Below are 16,063 nucleotides of genomic sequence, written 5' to 3'. Positions count from 1 at the left end.
ATGTTATGGGCAGTCCAGTCGAAAGAGGAAGTGCAATGAGGATGTGGCAGCACAGAACAAAGACTTTGGCTGAATGCAGTATTTTTCCCCATTTCTATAAACTTGCCCTCAGTAACCACACATTTGGCATATACAGTATATATATATAGAGACGTCGATTAAAAAACCTTGAAAAAGGTCCCAATATGAACCAAAAGGTTAGCTGTACACTAATTGAAGATGTGTGCTAGTATTTAATGTTTGTTTACATATATAATCTATAAAAATGTGGAATCTATTAATTAGTTGCAATAACATGTTAAATATGTAAATGAAGAAGTATTTAAAAAAAATAAATAAAAAAAAATTAGGGGGGCAGCTTGACCATTTTTATCCTTACTTCCCAGCCACTAGTGCATCTCAAGGAACAGTGTGGACAGAATATCCTGTAATATCATTTGATTACATTCAATGAAGGAGGCCATACATGGGCCAATCAGAAGCAGGTTTACTCTTTACTTCCTCATATGTCCATGCACTATGTAGTGGCCAATGATGCATCAGGAAATGTTCAAAGCTGCCTGATCTCTACACCAGCCAGAATCCACAATACATGGATATTAGTCAAGAACAGCAGGCCCCCTACATGTCTTGCACACATACCGTAATATGTTTCATACAAACTGATCAGTGTGTGTATGACTACCTTAAGTCTAGATACAGTGATCTTGTCTTGACATATGCAATGTATAAAACATAAGCAGATTGATGAAATAGTCCATGACAGATTTCCACTTGTTGACCATAGTCTAAATACAATTTTAGTATCCGTGACACCAAAGCCCCCCCTCCATCAACACCCACTGTGTTTTCTCTCTACAACATTTCAACAGAATCATATGATAAAGACGACAACTGATTCTAATGATAAAGCTGGAGGAAAAGATAACAGATCTATTCTGATTGATTGTTTTGTTTCTCTGTTTGCATCTCCCAGTGTCAGACAGTGAGTTTCTAGCAGTACTTTGTGACTACCCTTCCCCTGATGTGAGTGAGCCAATTTTCCATTTTGGAGAAAAACTACGTGTCATTTCTGAGTAAGTATTTGCCTTTTATGTTCCAATGAAATCAACTTAAAGTTACATGAATCCATGTAGACTTTACCCATAATCAATTTGTTCTTCTAAGGCCCATGACACACCAAGAATTTTAGCAGTTGGCACAGAATTGAGTGTCACTGATGGGGCAGTCTGCCATGGAGGCAAAAGGCATTTCAGTCCAGAAATATCCATTTGTCAGAGAAACAAAAGCTGCACAAAAGTGCAATGGAACTGTTGATGACATTATGGATGTACATTTTACCTTCTGCACTATTTCTGGTGGAAGGGGATGGTGGACTAAGCAAAAGTTCAGAGCTAAAAGAGTGAGAGTAGAATGAGCAAAGAAGAGGCATGGTGAGGTCACGGAAATAGGTGTGAGCAAAAACTGGTTGGTTTAGCAATGGTTCGTTGGATGTATGAAACTTGTTTCTTCTAGTGAATTAGAGGTATACAGAGAGGGACTTCTTCACCTATTAACTAAAACTGTCAATAGAATTTGGCTTCATTAACTGGTGAACTATTTGTACTATTAAAACTGTGTGTGGTCATTCTTGAACAATGAAGGTCAGTCCCAAGTTGTAAAAATATGAAACAAAGAAATACTGTTGTCTTTTATTTGCATGATAGTGTGGGAAGATATTGGACAACATGTCTATGAAGGGTTTCCTTTCATCCAGCTCATGGTGGACTTGCTGAGTAATCATTAAAGGTGTTTCTGCTCGGATGAGTAATGAAATTCCTCCAATGATTATTCAGCAAGCCCAGATGCTCTAGATTTACTAGATATACCTTCCTAAGCGACTATCATGCAAATAGAAAATGCTGTCCTCTTTATGTGATCTCATCATCCAAGCCAAAACCAAACAATTATATTGGTGTCATATGGACTTCACATTGGATGTTTAACCATAAGACATGAATAGAGTGTTGGGGTGGTTTAACTATAAAAAAAGGTTGAAAATGAAGTTGGGACATGGCGGACATGTAGTAATAGATGTCTGGTATTAAAAAAACAGCCAGTCAGATGATTGCCTTATTCATTCTGAGCAGCCACAAAAAAAGGGAAATAAAAATAAACCCATAGCAATTCCACATTCAACAAAAAGTTCAAAAATGAACACTGTGAACTGATTTTGAAATAGACAAGAGATCATTTGTCTATGAAGACATACTTTGAGGAATATGAGTCAGGAATATGAGTGAGAGATTTGAGTCATTCCTCAGCAATCAAGCATTTGTAAAGAAATTCAACAAATTCAACGTCTAGATGTGTACATTGCAAAGAACACACGCCCAAATACGATGAATTATACAGTAGCTAGGATAAGGGGAATGCTAGGACAAAGACTTCGATATCTGGTGGACTGTCAAATGGTAGAATATTATTGTGCATGATGGTTGATACACCTTAAAGGGATACTGTCATGGGAAAAAAAAATTGTTTTCTAAATGAATCAGTTAATAGTGCTGCCCCAGTAGAATTCTGCACTGAAATCCATTTCTCAAAAGAGCAAACAGATTTTTTTATATTCAATTTTGAAATCTGACATGGGGCTAGACCAGCTGCCCCTGGTCATGTGACTTGTGCCTACACTTTAGGAGAGAAATGCTTTCTGGCAGGCTGCTGTTTTTCCTTCTCAATGTAACTGAATGTGTCTCAGTGGGACATGGGTTTTTACTATTGAGTGTTGTTCTTAGATCTACCAGGCAGCTGTTACCTTGTGTTAGGGAGCTGCTATCTGGTTACCTTCCCATTGTTCTTTTGTTTGGCTGCTGGGGGGGAAAGGGAGGGGGGTGATATCACTCCAACTTGCAGTACAGCAGTAAAGAGTGATTGAAGTTTATCAGAGCACAAGTCACATGACTTGGGGCAGCTGGGAAATTGACAATACAGTATGTCTAGCCCCATGTCAGATTTCAAAATTGAATATAAAAAAATCTGTTTGCTCTTTTGAGAAATGGATTTCAGTGCAGAATTCTGCTGGAGCAGCACTATTAACTGATGCATTTTGAAAAAAAATTTTTTCCCATGACAGTATCCCTTTAAACTGGTTCATGTGGGAGTAATGGCTTCCAAAATTTACATAAGACAATGAGATCAACCAGTAGATAACTGCTTCATAAACTGGAGGGCTGTCCCACAAAAATGGAGGAGGTGCACCCAGCCTGAAGGTCAATGAGCTTGAATTCTGATACAAATTGCTTATTGTCTTGGACATCAACCATACAGTATATGACACCTTTGTGATAAGGGGGACTTGACCAAATGTTTCAATACAAAGGAGTTGGGCACTTTTCTGCCCAAAAATTAGAAGGATGGAGAAATGGTTTGTGCCGAACAAGCCTATAGAGCACTCTGTTCTTTAAACAAGCCTTTCAGATAAAGGGCAATTATTCCCACTCTGTGCCTGATGCAACGTTTGATCTCCTCCTGATTTTGTACCTGCAACTCCCCCATGAAAAAAATATAGGCATGCAGATTGTTAACTAAAATATTTACCACACCAAAAAAGAATTATCTTTTTTTTGTGCTTATATTTTTCCGGAACAACACTACTTTATATGTTTTTGAGGAACAAGATATCTGTTTTTATATCTTTCTAAATGCCTGATCTTGCCAGAACGGTCTTGCATAATATTTCTTACAGGAAAGAGACATTACTTATATTTAAAAGTGCAAGCGAAGCGGATAATGGAAAGTCGCCTTCCTGTTCTTGCTGTGTATAGTGAAAAACAAGATCTTGAATGCAAATTTCACGGCTCAGCGTGATATGCTCTGTAGGGCAAGGGAGTCGCACCTTACTGATTCCTTTAAAACAAACAGGCTGGTATATCTTAATAAAGACAAGGCAAATATAAAAGCTATGGATTGGGACTTTCAGCACCCGTTGGATTGCTGAGGATGATGGGATATGACAGTATAGGGCTCACTTTCTAAACCAGTGCAAACTGCAACAAAAGGAACGCTCCAAAGATACAAACACGCCTATAGACAGCAGTACCTAAACTGTAAACAAAGGCTCCTGTCCCTCATTTTTAAAAGTCTCAGGTCCCAGTTATTTCTTTGCAGGAGCAGCATTGCTGTCTCAGTTATTCCTACCTGGGGTTCTGACACAGTACATTATCTCTACCCAGTTGGCAGATTAGTGCTTCCCCTGCTCTGCTCATTGTAATGACCATTTGTTGAGTTGAAGGAACCTTTGGGACAGCAGCAAGATGGTGGTGCCCTGCTCTGCAAAAGAAAACTACCAGTTAGTGGTCTCAGATGGTGCTTACAGGTTATGAACTGGGCTCCACATGAATTCTTTGCAAATAGGCACCCCCCTTTCTAGGCCTTTTAAATTACTGCATTTTAAGAGAAAGTTTTTGTGCATGGAACTGCTTTGGACTCTCCCTAGACAGCCAATAATTATTCATTATGTTGTTTGCAAACAGCCCTGAATCAAAATACCAGTATAACCCTTCACACTCATTTTATGTAGCAAGTTGGACAGAAGGAAACAGGAAACACTTTGGGTTTATGTTGCATCATTGTTCGTACTTGGGGCAGAGTGTTTTGAAGGCTCAACTTCTTCAGAAAACAAAAGAGACAACAATATAGGTCATTTAAAGAGAGATAGAGATTAACAATCGTAAATACTAAGAAAAAAACTTGTCTGAGCCTGAGCAAGGGACCTCATTATCATGAAAGCTTGCAACATCATCGAGATCAGATAGACCACTATCTTTCGTGGAATGTCTGCTGATCTACAGTATTGTATGTTCTTCTGCCCGTGCAATACTATATTATATATATATATATATATATATATATATATATATATATATATATATATATATGTAGGATTCATTGGCACTTACCATTCAATCAATTATTTCCCGGGTGCTAACCAAATTCATCAACAGTAGTCCAAGAAAGCACTTACAGCAGCAGCCATTCGGCATGTATTAATATGTCTGTATTCGTGCATGGTGCATCTATGTGTTTCGGCTCACATGGACAACGGCTCCATGTGAGCCGAAACACTTTGATGCACCATGCACGAATAAAGACATATTAATACTTGCCGAATGGCTGCTGCTGTAAGTGCTTTCTTGGACTTATATATATATATAGTGAATAAAGTACCCCCTCTTGTAAAATAAGGATATTATAAGTGACAAGGAGTTTCATGACCATATAAAAACAAAAAAACTGTCTTGGTGCTTTGGCTTTTCCACTATGGCTCATGTTCAGAAGCATAACAGAAAGAAAGCAATGGCATCACATAACTAGTTTGTTCTTCCATAGGATAAAATATCTACACACATTAGTAGTAGCTCTAGTCAATGTACATAAGATTTATAGTAAGTGAATTTAACTGTGAAAGCCGATATATAATACTGTAGTCATGGAATAATAAAAATTAATGGAGGTTTTAATGTGGTTTCTTTACAGTGAAGGAGGGTGGTGGAGAGTCATGTCACTAAAAACAGGCAGAGAAAACTACATACCGGCCAAATGCGTGGCAAAGGTCTACCACGGGTAAGTTCAATAGTTGGCAATTAAACATGCTTCCCAATCCATGCCATCAGTTGTTGCCACTGAATTAAGAAGATGGGTTGTTCTTCCCCAAAATGACAGCATGTATGAGATCAGTTTGGGAAATATGAACAATGAGCTTGTTTTATCTTTCCATGAATACTGTGCCAAATGCTATGCTAAGGTTTGCACCATCTGTATCCTTAGCTAGCATTAAGTGAAAGAGATAATAAGGAATGGCAAACTTTTTTTTAGTCATCTGCCACCGCCAAGTGATTGGGAGATGGGATGAACTGGGACATCCACTAGAATACTGTTAATCACATTAGTGGGGAAGGTATTCATCGAAGGGGAAATTCACCCAGACAATTACTCATGCAATGACATCAACGTTGACTTAGTTCTTCAGTAGCTGGCTCTTCACAGGATACCACACTTCCCCAATGTTTTTTTCACCAGAGAGTCACTCTTGAATGTAAAAACTGTTGGGGAGCCACACAAGCAAGGATAAATTCCTTGGGGATGCCAAATAAAGGCTTTGATAGGTTAATTGATAACTCCATCTGGACTGCTAGACTACAGGAGGCTCTGTTGGAGGCAAGCTGTGTCTTCGTGCCTCCAAAACTTGAATTTAGGACAGAAATTTCAAAATTAGAACTTACTATGAGGCCACTGGGTGCAACATCAATGGGAGTGGATCACTGTGCATACTTAAATGCCGGGGCTTATCTGTCCCAGGCTGCTCCACTCCAATTCCTTATACACCAAACGGGAAAGATATTTGTGTGCCTTTCCCTTGTGTGTTGTTTGTGTTTTCACTAGATCATCTACTGTACATTTACATCTGTCTGAGCTGCTCTTGGCATCCAAATTGCCTTTGTGATCTTGATTTATTTAATTTCTTTCAATTAATGGTTTTTTATTGCAAAGACCATTCATGGGTAAAGTTTACAACTTGACAAGGCAAGTGATGGTTAAAGTCAATCTGGGCTTTCCCCTGGACTATGGATTTGAGCCAATGCACATGTTCTTCTTACACAAATAAGAATTTTAAGGAGGACAATATAAAGCAACACTTGCAAGTCAAAGCCTTAAACACCTAAAGATGTTCTAAACTTCTGGGACATACAGTATTTTACATGCACCCCATATATTTAGAATATTTGCCAAATGCTGAATTATCTGGGAAAGTGGTGATGTGGCTTTCAGAGTAACTCTTAAAATGTTTCTCGGAGTAACCATCTTCATTATGAAATCTTATCCCACTGTAACTACTTGTATACTGCATGAGTCATAATTTGTGTGAATTATTTCCCCTATCCAGCGGTACAATCTCAAATCGGAGGACTAACTCACTGATGCATCATTTATACCATTGTATAATAAAGTCTGTGAAGGTGGAAGCCATAGGTAGATATGAGAAACGCCTCATACGACTTGCTTCCTCCACTCAATGATAAATTAATCAGTGAAGGCAAAATATATACAGTATATACTATATGAGGAATGCAGAAAAAAAACTACTTGTTCAAGGCCAGACCTACCGCGGGAGATATAACACATTACTCAGACCCACATACAAATCATAGTATAAACTTAGTAGATCCAACCAATGCACTATTTGGAGGCCAATAAATCTCAGCAGTGGAATCACCTTTTAAAATATACTTGTATTCTTTTGCAGTTGGCTTTTTGAAGGAATTGGGAGAGAGAAATCAGAAGAACTTCTTCAGCTGCCAGATTCAAAGAATGGATCATTCATGATCAGGCAAAGTGAAACTGAAAAAGGTACAGTGAGGAGACATGCAGTCTAAGTCATTTATAGTTGCAATATAAATATAAATGATATAAAATATAAGGGATATAAAATATAGACTGATTTGAAGGCATCACTGGACTCACACACACAACTAATATACTGTACCTCACCATTCAACTGCTTGGTGAAACTACAACCAGTAACAGTTCTGAAATAGCTGTAGTACCTGAGGTTGGCTATAATTGGCCTAGACCAGACCTCAAGTTTTTTGCTCACACCCTCATTGCCTTCTACAAAGCTCCTGAAATAATTATTTCCATAATAATTAATATTGGTGATCAAATGTGAATCTTTCCTAAGATGTTACCTCTTCAACCCCATATAAAATCTCTCTCATGGCTGCCTGTTAAGCAAAGGATAGTATATACCATTCAAAGCCCTTCACTCTTCTGCTCCTCACTACATTTCTTCACTGTACATTACTGCCCACCTCCTCCATTCCTCCCAGATCCACCATCCTTATCCACTGCCAACTATCATCTTAAACCTTTCTACCTTGTTGCTCCTTACCTCTGGAATTCCCTGAATTCCTCCTTAAGGAACACTCTCTCAATCTCTTCAAAAAAACACTATGCTAGCCTAGTCCTCGCACTTAAAGAACAATATCTTAACCTTGAAAATTTTTGCCTGTATGTTATCCACCCACTTCTACTGTAAGTTCTACAGGGCAGGGACCTCCCTCATGGCCAGGCATACATATTGCAAGTGCATTTAACTCAACAAGGGAATGCTAGGTGATAACATCATAGAGCAAATGTTATTGTGTGCAAAATGTTGCACCATGAATGAATTTGATGATTCGCATTCTCTATTATTTTTTTTGCAGGATCTTATTCTTTATCTGTCAAACACAGACAAGTGAAACATTACAGAATTTTCCGTCTACCAAACAACTGGTTTTACATCTCCCCTAGGCTGACGTTCCAATGTCTTGAGCACCTTGTTAACCACTATTCAGGTAGGTCCCACCAAGAGACCTTTTCAGACATTTTATATTTCTGTGTTTTAGGTTAATATGGTCCAAATACAGCTACATCACTTTAAAAAGTAGAATCTTTATAAATGGGTGAACAACAGACTACTCAAAATTCTCAAACTCAAATATTCTAGTGAACAGGGCTGTGGAGCATTCCCATGGCAAACTGTGTCTGCACTGATAGATAACTATGCTCCTCGATGATTCCAGGTGTAGGACTGAGATTGCAGGACACAACTGGGCAGATTTGCTATTATAGGTGCAGTTACCCATAGCAACCAACCAGCAATGAAAGGTGCTAAAGAGCACCATGGTAGTTAGTAAGTGAGCCCTATACTATACTTACTGTCATAAATTTGCACTTTTTTACTTTGCCCTTTTACAAAGGATATTCTGGCCAAGAGGCTACCCTATCAGAGATTTTAACAAATATCCCAGCCTTCCTGGTATGGCATATATGTAAATTCATGGCCTTGAATGGCATGTTTTTAATGGATAGGATAAAAAGAGGCATTTTGCAAAGAGATGCCTAACATTTTACCTTACTTTTTATTTGTGTTGGTAATAGATTTTTCTGTACTGTAATTAAATCACTGTTTGTTTTGTATTCAGAAAATGCAGATGGTCTATGTTGTGTCCTCACAAGTCCCTGCCTTACCCAACAGTCCATAAACTATAATGATGCTCTGAATCATCAAGTCCCTCCTGTTGTGAGGAGACGGCGGCCATTTGATTGGAGAAGTACAAAACGGTAAGTACTCAAACCCGAAAACATGGTTCGAGTTGTGTTTTCCATGAAAATTCTAGTTTTCAAGGGTTTTTTGTCAAAGGTCACTTTTGGGTTAATAAAATGTGAATTAATCAGGATTTATTATACCCTGACCCTAGAAATAGCTCTAATCCGAAAATACACCATCTAAAACTTGTCAAAGTCATGTAGGAGTCAATGGCAGAGGTCCCTTGAACTATTTGAAGGGTTTTGTCCGAAAACTTGACTAATTTGAGTATTTGGTTTGTTAACTCCAAACTCGCTGAATCAAGTTTTTCCCATTCGAGTTTCTTTCTTAAAGGGGACCTGTCACCCTAAGAAATAATTTCAAATTTTTTTCTATCATGTTAGTTGAGCAAAATAAACTTTACTTACACTGTATTTATTATTTAAATTTTGTTTCCTTCTCTCTTGGAATTATACAATCACAGCAAGCAGGCAGCAGCCATTTTGTGGACACAGTTATTAAGGGAAATTGTGTATCACCCCAAAATCTTGTGTATGCACCAGAATGGGGGACCTGATGTCCATGTGCAGTGCCCCACACAATTATAGAGCCTGAGGAGGGAAGGGGGAATGTAAGGAGAGCAGTGAAATGTAGGAAGTGCTGAATGGAAAGTGAAAGTAATTGATTGCCCCTCCTCTATGCCACGGGCATAGAGGCGGGGCAGGTAATATTTAATTGACAGTTCAGATATTTAAACACCTTTATAACAGGTATGGATGTTTTAATGAAAACAATTTTTGGGGCTTCATATTTAATTTGCAAAGGACTTTTATTGTGCAGCTTTTTATGTGTAGGTGACAGGTCCACTTTAAATTAGAAAACATTTGAGTTGTGAGTTCATTCGAGGTATAAAAAACCTCTAAAATTTGACCTTTGCGAAATAACTCCCTTAATGCAAAGCTCGGTGGCGAACTCTGCTGAGGGTGCAGCAAGTTTAAATTCAAGTATATTAAAAGGTTGCCTTGAAAATGAAGTTTTAGTCCAAATATAGTTTTACCCGAAGAACTTGGCTTTGACCTTTCAAAATAAATCTTTGTTTCGAACATGTTATGTTATTTTTATTCCCAGGGTTCCCCTGACAATGGAAGAGCCAGAAAACTCTTTAGACGACACGTTCCTCAGCTATGGCCTCAGACAAAGCATTGCCTCTTATATCTCAATGGCTGGAGATGACAGCTTCATGCTAACAAGCGACACTGAGAAAAAAAAGAACCGCCGAAGTCAAGTTGTATCTGCTGTAAATAAGAGGAACAGTTTCAAGTCCTATGGAGATTATGAATGAAGACTTTTGGAATGTAAAACAGAAGAATCCAGGTGGTTTAAAATGAACTTGGCCCCCAATGGAGCCTTGCAAAAGACATAAAAGGTAATCAAATGCATTCTGATGGATACCAAGCTCCCCACATGTGGACCTTTTGTATACAGTATGTCCAAGAATTACTCAACACTGTTCAGTAAAAGATAAAGTAAAGGACATACTGTACCTGCTAAGATGCAGTCTCTCCCATCGTGGACACCTCTCACATATGTTAAAACTTAACAAATGTTTGATGACAGAAGAGGATTTCTTACCCACCTCAAAATACATAACTGACTACCACCCATGTTTATATGTAAGTCAGACCCAGTTCAAATGGCTAATTGTGTCCATCCTCAATATAGACCCTTAGACCATCGGACTGGGGTGTGAGGAACCACCGAGGATGCAACTCCTCACGGCCACTTATTTTTGACCTCCTTCCTTAATTCACGGCTGTGGCTGGGCTAGAGGGAGCAGTGGGATGTCCTCAGTGCCATGGGGAGCAGAACAGGGTCAGCTGGCGGCCCATGAAGGCTGGGGCCCAACATGTTTTTTTCCTGGGGTTCCACAGGCCCAGTTTTACCATAAGGAGGGTCTGTTCACTAGCCTCTTTCTTACACACTGTGAAATTGCCTTATATTTACATTTTCTCTTTCTCATACACCTTCAGGTTTATACAATAAAATGGCTCTATACCCACTCAACTCCTATACCATGAAATGGCTCTCTATCCATCCATCCTATTTTTTACACAGATCAAAGTGACGCAATATACACACATTTTGTTTCTTACACACCACAAAGAGGGTCTATATTTGCTTCTATATCTCCTCTTTCTTAGTCACCAACCCTCAGGTTCATACAATAAACTGGCTCTGTATCTCCTTGATATATACCATGAAATGGTTCTCCATCCACCCAGCCTCATTTCTCCATTTACAGCAATATAAAGGAAAAATCAACATGAAAAGACAAGAACACACTGTGTCCTCTCTGCATATTGCTCCGTATATTTGCCCAGTATGGGGAGTTTAATTTGTCCAGAAATGTTAGTAAAGAAAAGATATATTTAATGATGATATTCTATAGGAGAATGTATCACATTTACAAATCATTGCTTCTATTTTTGCATCCATGAAAAAATTAGGCATTTTCACACTTTATTATTTATTGTTTTATCCTGTGTATATTAAAATAGTTCAAATGCAATAGTTGTGCTTCCATTGATTCATTGTGTCTTATTGCGTCTTTTGCGGGTGAAGTTTTAAACTTTGGGGTAATTCATTCTTTATTTTAAGAAACGTATTTAATTTCAACTGAATCCAAAAATAATACTATGGGGCAGATTTATCAAGGATCGAAAAGTAAATTTGAATTCTAATTTTTGAAAAATCTCAAATTCAAATCTTAATTCTCCTATTCAAATGTAAATTCAAATGTGAGATTTATCACACCTCGACCATGGAAACAGTCCTAATTCTAATATTCGGCAGGGGTCCGTTGAGCCATTTGGAGATGTAGCCTTCCTGACATTCAAGGGTTTTTTCCAGGATAAAATATGAATCGAATACGATTTGAATTTTCGGGTCGGAACTATTCCATTGAATATTAGAATTCCAAATTTTTTCTCCTCCCAGTGAAATTGTGAGTATATTTGAAAATTCACATAAATTCGACCTTTGATAAATGGGCCTCTAAGGCTTTTATGAAATAAAATAGTTCCTATGCAATATCATGACCTTACATCATGATAATCACTAAGTCAAGTTATGCATCTAGAAAATGGAATCATTTGTGGACCCAGAGGATGTCCAATATCTCAATTAATCACAGGCCCATGAACATAGGTACAAACACACAGCTTGGGGTTAAATGGCAAAGCATAAAACAGAAGGAAAAATATAAAAGGTAGTTTCCAGAGAGGGAAAAAACAGTCATTTTTGACTTTCCCTGTCTCAATGTGATCGAACCTATAACAGTTATATATACACTTATTTAAGGCACAGGTAAGGTATTTATTACTCAATAATCTGAAGAATGTTCAGTATTAATAATTCACGTCTTGGATTTAAATATCCCAAGACGTGAATTAAATACAGTATATGTAACTCACCGCAGCCCTATTATTATATACCAATGAGGACAATTTATTTTGCGACATTTATTATATTACACTGGCAATATTCCGTAAACGTTGTCGAACTACATGAAGACATAAGCACAGTAACACAATAGAGTCCAGTTCTTCCAAACTGGAACCACTTAACCGAGTTGATTTTTTGTTGAAAATTGTTGGCCACCAGGTTCTTTTAATTATTTTACCACCAGAAATGTCAAAATAACATTCTTTACAAGAACCATGTGTTCCTAATAAGAAACTGTGAAGGGGTGTTGACACTCTGCCAGGATTATTTGCATTATTTATAATTATGTATAAATGTGTTGAAGTTATACACAAAACACAGAAGAAGATGATGTCAATGTTATCATTCCTAGGAGGTAATCTCCCACCCTGCGATGTTATAGTGGTTAATGAAAGCACTAATACAGGGGTCCCCAACCTTTTTTAACCGTGAGCCACATTCAATTGTAAAAGTTGGGGAGCAACACAAGCATGAATAAAATTACTGGGGGTGCCAAATAATGGCTGTGATTGGCTATTTGGTAGCCCCACGGTGGACTGTCAGCCTACAGGAGACCCTGTTTTGCAGTACACCTGATTTTTATGCAACCAAAACTTCCCTTCAATCCTGGAATTAAACTGGGAGCAATAGCCAAAGGGTTGGTGAGCAACATGTTGCTCCTGAGCCACTGGTTGGGGATGACTGCCTTAATAACACAAAATCGCAAGTCACTGGTTTAGTTTAATGTAGTCTCTAATTTGGTCAATGTCTCAGCAGTGATCACATGGAAAAAAAAGTTACCTCAATAACATCAGATGCACTCTACAGAGCAAAGCATATGAGTGTCAGTAGGAACATGCACAAGACTATAACACTATGGAGGCCCTAGATGGCAGTTTGGTTGACTTCAGTCTTAATGCTCAACCATCAGCTCATCTATCTACTCCATAAAATTGACTATCCTGTCATCATATTGGATAGCAATTGGTTGAACCTGGATGAAAATCTAGTTCACTCTTACCTACAGTATACAATCAGAGGTACTTTATGGAACAAGGCATATGAAAATGTGTTAGTAGAAACATGCATTAGACTACAGGTGGGCTGCTGTTGGTCCTACTACTCAAGCATCAGCTCATCTATGGTCACCATGCCCACTTGCATAGAGGAACTATAGAGGAATCAGTCTGCAATCTCCCTTCCCAATCCACTCTCCTGTATGGGGGCAGGTAGCGGAATGGGTTGGGGTTACTGTGCATGATTTTTTTGAGGGGCCTGGGCCATGTAGTTACGCCGCTGACAAATGCAAAAGGTTAGTTGATCCAGGCTGCAAATCTAGTCCACCTCTTCTTGGTACATTGGTTAATCTGAATATGAAATAGGTCACATCTCTGTCACATCTCTGTTTAGGCCAGAACAAATGCATTAATATTGTTTTGCTACCTGTGAGATTGGCCGAAATAGACAAAAAAAATGGTCAGTGTGTCTGTCTGTGCCAATTCGGACTGGGATGCCAGGGGCCCACCAAAAAACTACTACTACAGAAGACTATGTGCCTACTTTCCAAACTATTCACAAACACACAAAGTAGTGCTACACAATCCTCACCGCTTTTTGTAGCGTCGGGTGCCGACTGTGACTCGGCACCTGACCATACTGATCCATACTTCCAAACATATTTCAATAAGTGAAAATTGAATTTATATGTGCAACCGGTGAAGTAACATTTCGGGCTTAACCAGCCCTTTACCTACTTTCCAAACTATTATTCCTCCTTTCCTTAACCTCTTTATTCTCCTCTATTCTTCTTATATCTACTTCCTATACTTCCATTATTAAGCATTTATGCCCATAAAGAAATAGGTAATGACCATGAAATAGGCCAAATGGTTAGAAGCAAGAGGACCACTGACACCTGGGCCCACCGGGAGTTTTCCTGGTATCCCGGTGGGCCACTCCTTCTATGGAATGAGTCTCATTAACATCTGACACCATGAGCTTCTATTGTTTTAGGCTACAAGGATGGTCCCTTACCATTAGCAGTGCTCTTCGGAAGAGCTTTCTCTCAGGTACTATCATATGGATGCTGGAAATGTCAGCCCCAGCCCTGTCTGCAGCTATGGATATCAAACTGGGGTCTCCTCCAAAATAGGCAACGTTCTCCTGGACCCATTTCAAAGCAGCGACTTGGTCCAGCAGACCCCAGTTCCCACTTGGTGCGGCTTCACCTGCGGATTCAACACAAATGGAGTAAATTCTTGGAAACTGCTCAGAATAATACAGCGAAGCAGATGTTCCCAGATTCTTTCTTTGTTTTTTTTAAACAGCAAAACGCTTACAGTTCCTACAGAACATTGCTTTATAAAGAAATAAAGGAAACATCTAAAATAAAAATACACAGAAAATGTCTTTTGGCTTAAAATATGTTTTATACTGAATACCACTGTTGCACGCATGTTAAATTGCAATGCTCGGATAATCGCTGGCACATGCCAAATTATTTATAGAGAGCGGTACAATTCTAACGAAGTCTAATGTATGACTGTAGGAACAAAAAACACAATCTTTATTTATTAAAGACGTTTTTTGTTATGAAATGTGCATATGGTACACTATATTCACAGTGTATGTAGGTGCATGTATGGGATCCTTTATCCAGAAAACTGTTATCCAGAATGCTCTGAATTACAGGAAGGCAATCGCCCATAGACTCATTTGTATCCAATTAATCCAAATTTTTCTGTGTAATAATAAAACAGTATTTTGTACTTGACCCCAACTAAGATATAATTAATCCTTATTGGAAGCAAAATCAGCCTATTGGGTTTATACAATGTTTAAATGATCTTCTAGTAGACTTAAGGTATGCAAATCCAAATTACGGAAAGATTAATCATCCAGAAAACCCAAGATATCAAGTAGTCTGGATAACAGGTCCCATACCTGTACATGTGTTTCAGTAAACTTATTTGGAAATGACCGTGGAGTTCTTTGCTTTGCCTGTCCAATCTTTCTTATCTTAAACCCTCGGAAGTTATATAGAACTAATTATCTCTGACCTTAACCAATTTACAATGTGGCTGTTAGGAATAAATATAATAATGCCCCATAATGAAATAAGGATATCTGTAATTAAAATGATTTTTTATCGCATTTTTTTGGACTGACCACACAGGTAGCGGTGGTTAATGGGATTAAAAATATAAAACATTGAAGACACAAAACAAAGTAACTATATGACTGTGCTCACATCTAGGGATGAGTCAACTTCTTTCCCTGGTACAGTTTCACAGCAAAATTAAAATTTTTGGCAGCAGTGAATATTTGCTCAAATTCATGCTAGAAATTTTTGGGTATTTTTGCACGGGAAAAAATGTAATGGCATTATTAGCATTTCTCTGTGAATTTTTTTTTGTGATAGGAGAAAAAACTTGCCGTTGTCTCAACAATGCATGTACCGACATTTTG

General features: G+C 38.3%; 2 protein-coding genes across 3 annotated transcripts in view; one reads left to right on the top strand and one right to left on the bottom strand.

The window, feature by feature from the left end:
• The window catches only part of sla.L (Src like adaptor L homeolog), a 35,483-nt gene extending 23,802 nt beyond the window's left edge, over window positions 1-11,681 (top strand). For both annotated transcript variants that reach the window (XM_041566654.1, XM_018268274.2), the window contains exons 3-8: window positions 977-1,076; window positions 5,518-5,604; window positions 7,286-7,389; window positions 8,247-8,378; window positions 9,009-9,147; window positions 10,241-11,681. In XM_041566654.1, coding sequence (XP_041422588.1) covers window positions 977-1,076; window positions 5,518-5,604; window positions 7,286-7,389; window positions 8,247-8,378; window positions 9,009-9,147; window positions 10,241-10,454 — 776 coding nt within the window. In that variant the 3' untranslated portion in view covers window positions 10,455-11,681. The remainder of the gene's footprint in view (window positions 1-976; window positions 1,077-5,517; window positions 5,605-7,285; window positions 7,390-8,246; window positions 8,379-9,008; window positions 9,148-10,240) is intronic.
• Window positions 1-16,063, bottom strand: part of LOC108719422 (thyroglobulin) — a 140,749-nt gene that overhangs the window by 43,974 nt on the left and 80,712 nt on the right. The window contains exon 40 of the mRNA XM_018268273.2: window positions 14,630-14,823. Coding sequence (XP_018123762.1) covers window positions 14,630-14,823 — 194 coding nt within the window. The remainder of the gene's footprint in view (window positions 1-14,629; window positions 14,824-16,063) is intronic.

Source organism: Xenopus laevis, chromosome 6L (assembly GCF_017654675.1).
Source record: "Xenopus laevis strain J_2021 chromosome 6L, Xenopus_laevis_v10.1, whole genome shotgun sequence".
Classification (NCBI taxonomy): Eukaryota; Metazoa; Chordata; class Amphibia; order Anura; family Pipidae; genus Xenopus; species Xenopus laevis.
This window is presented reverse-complemented; position numbering and strand designations above follow the sequence as displayed.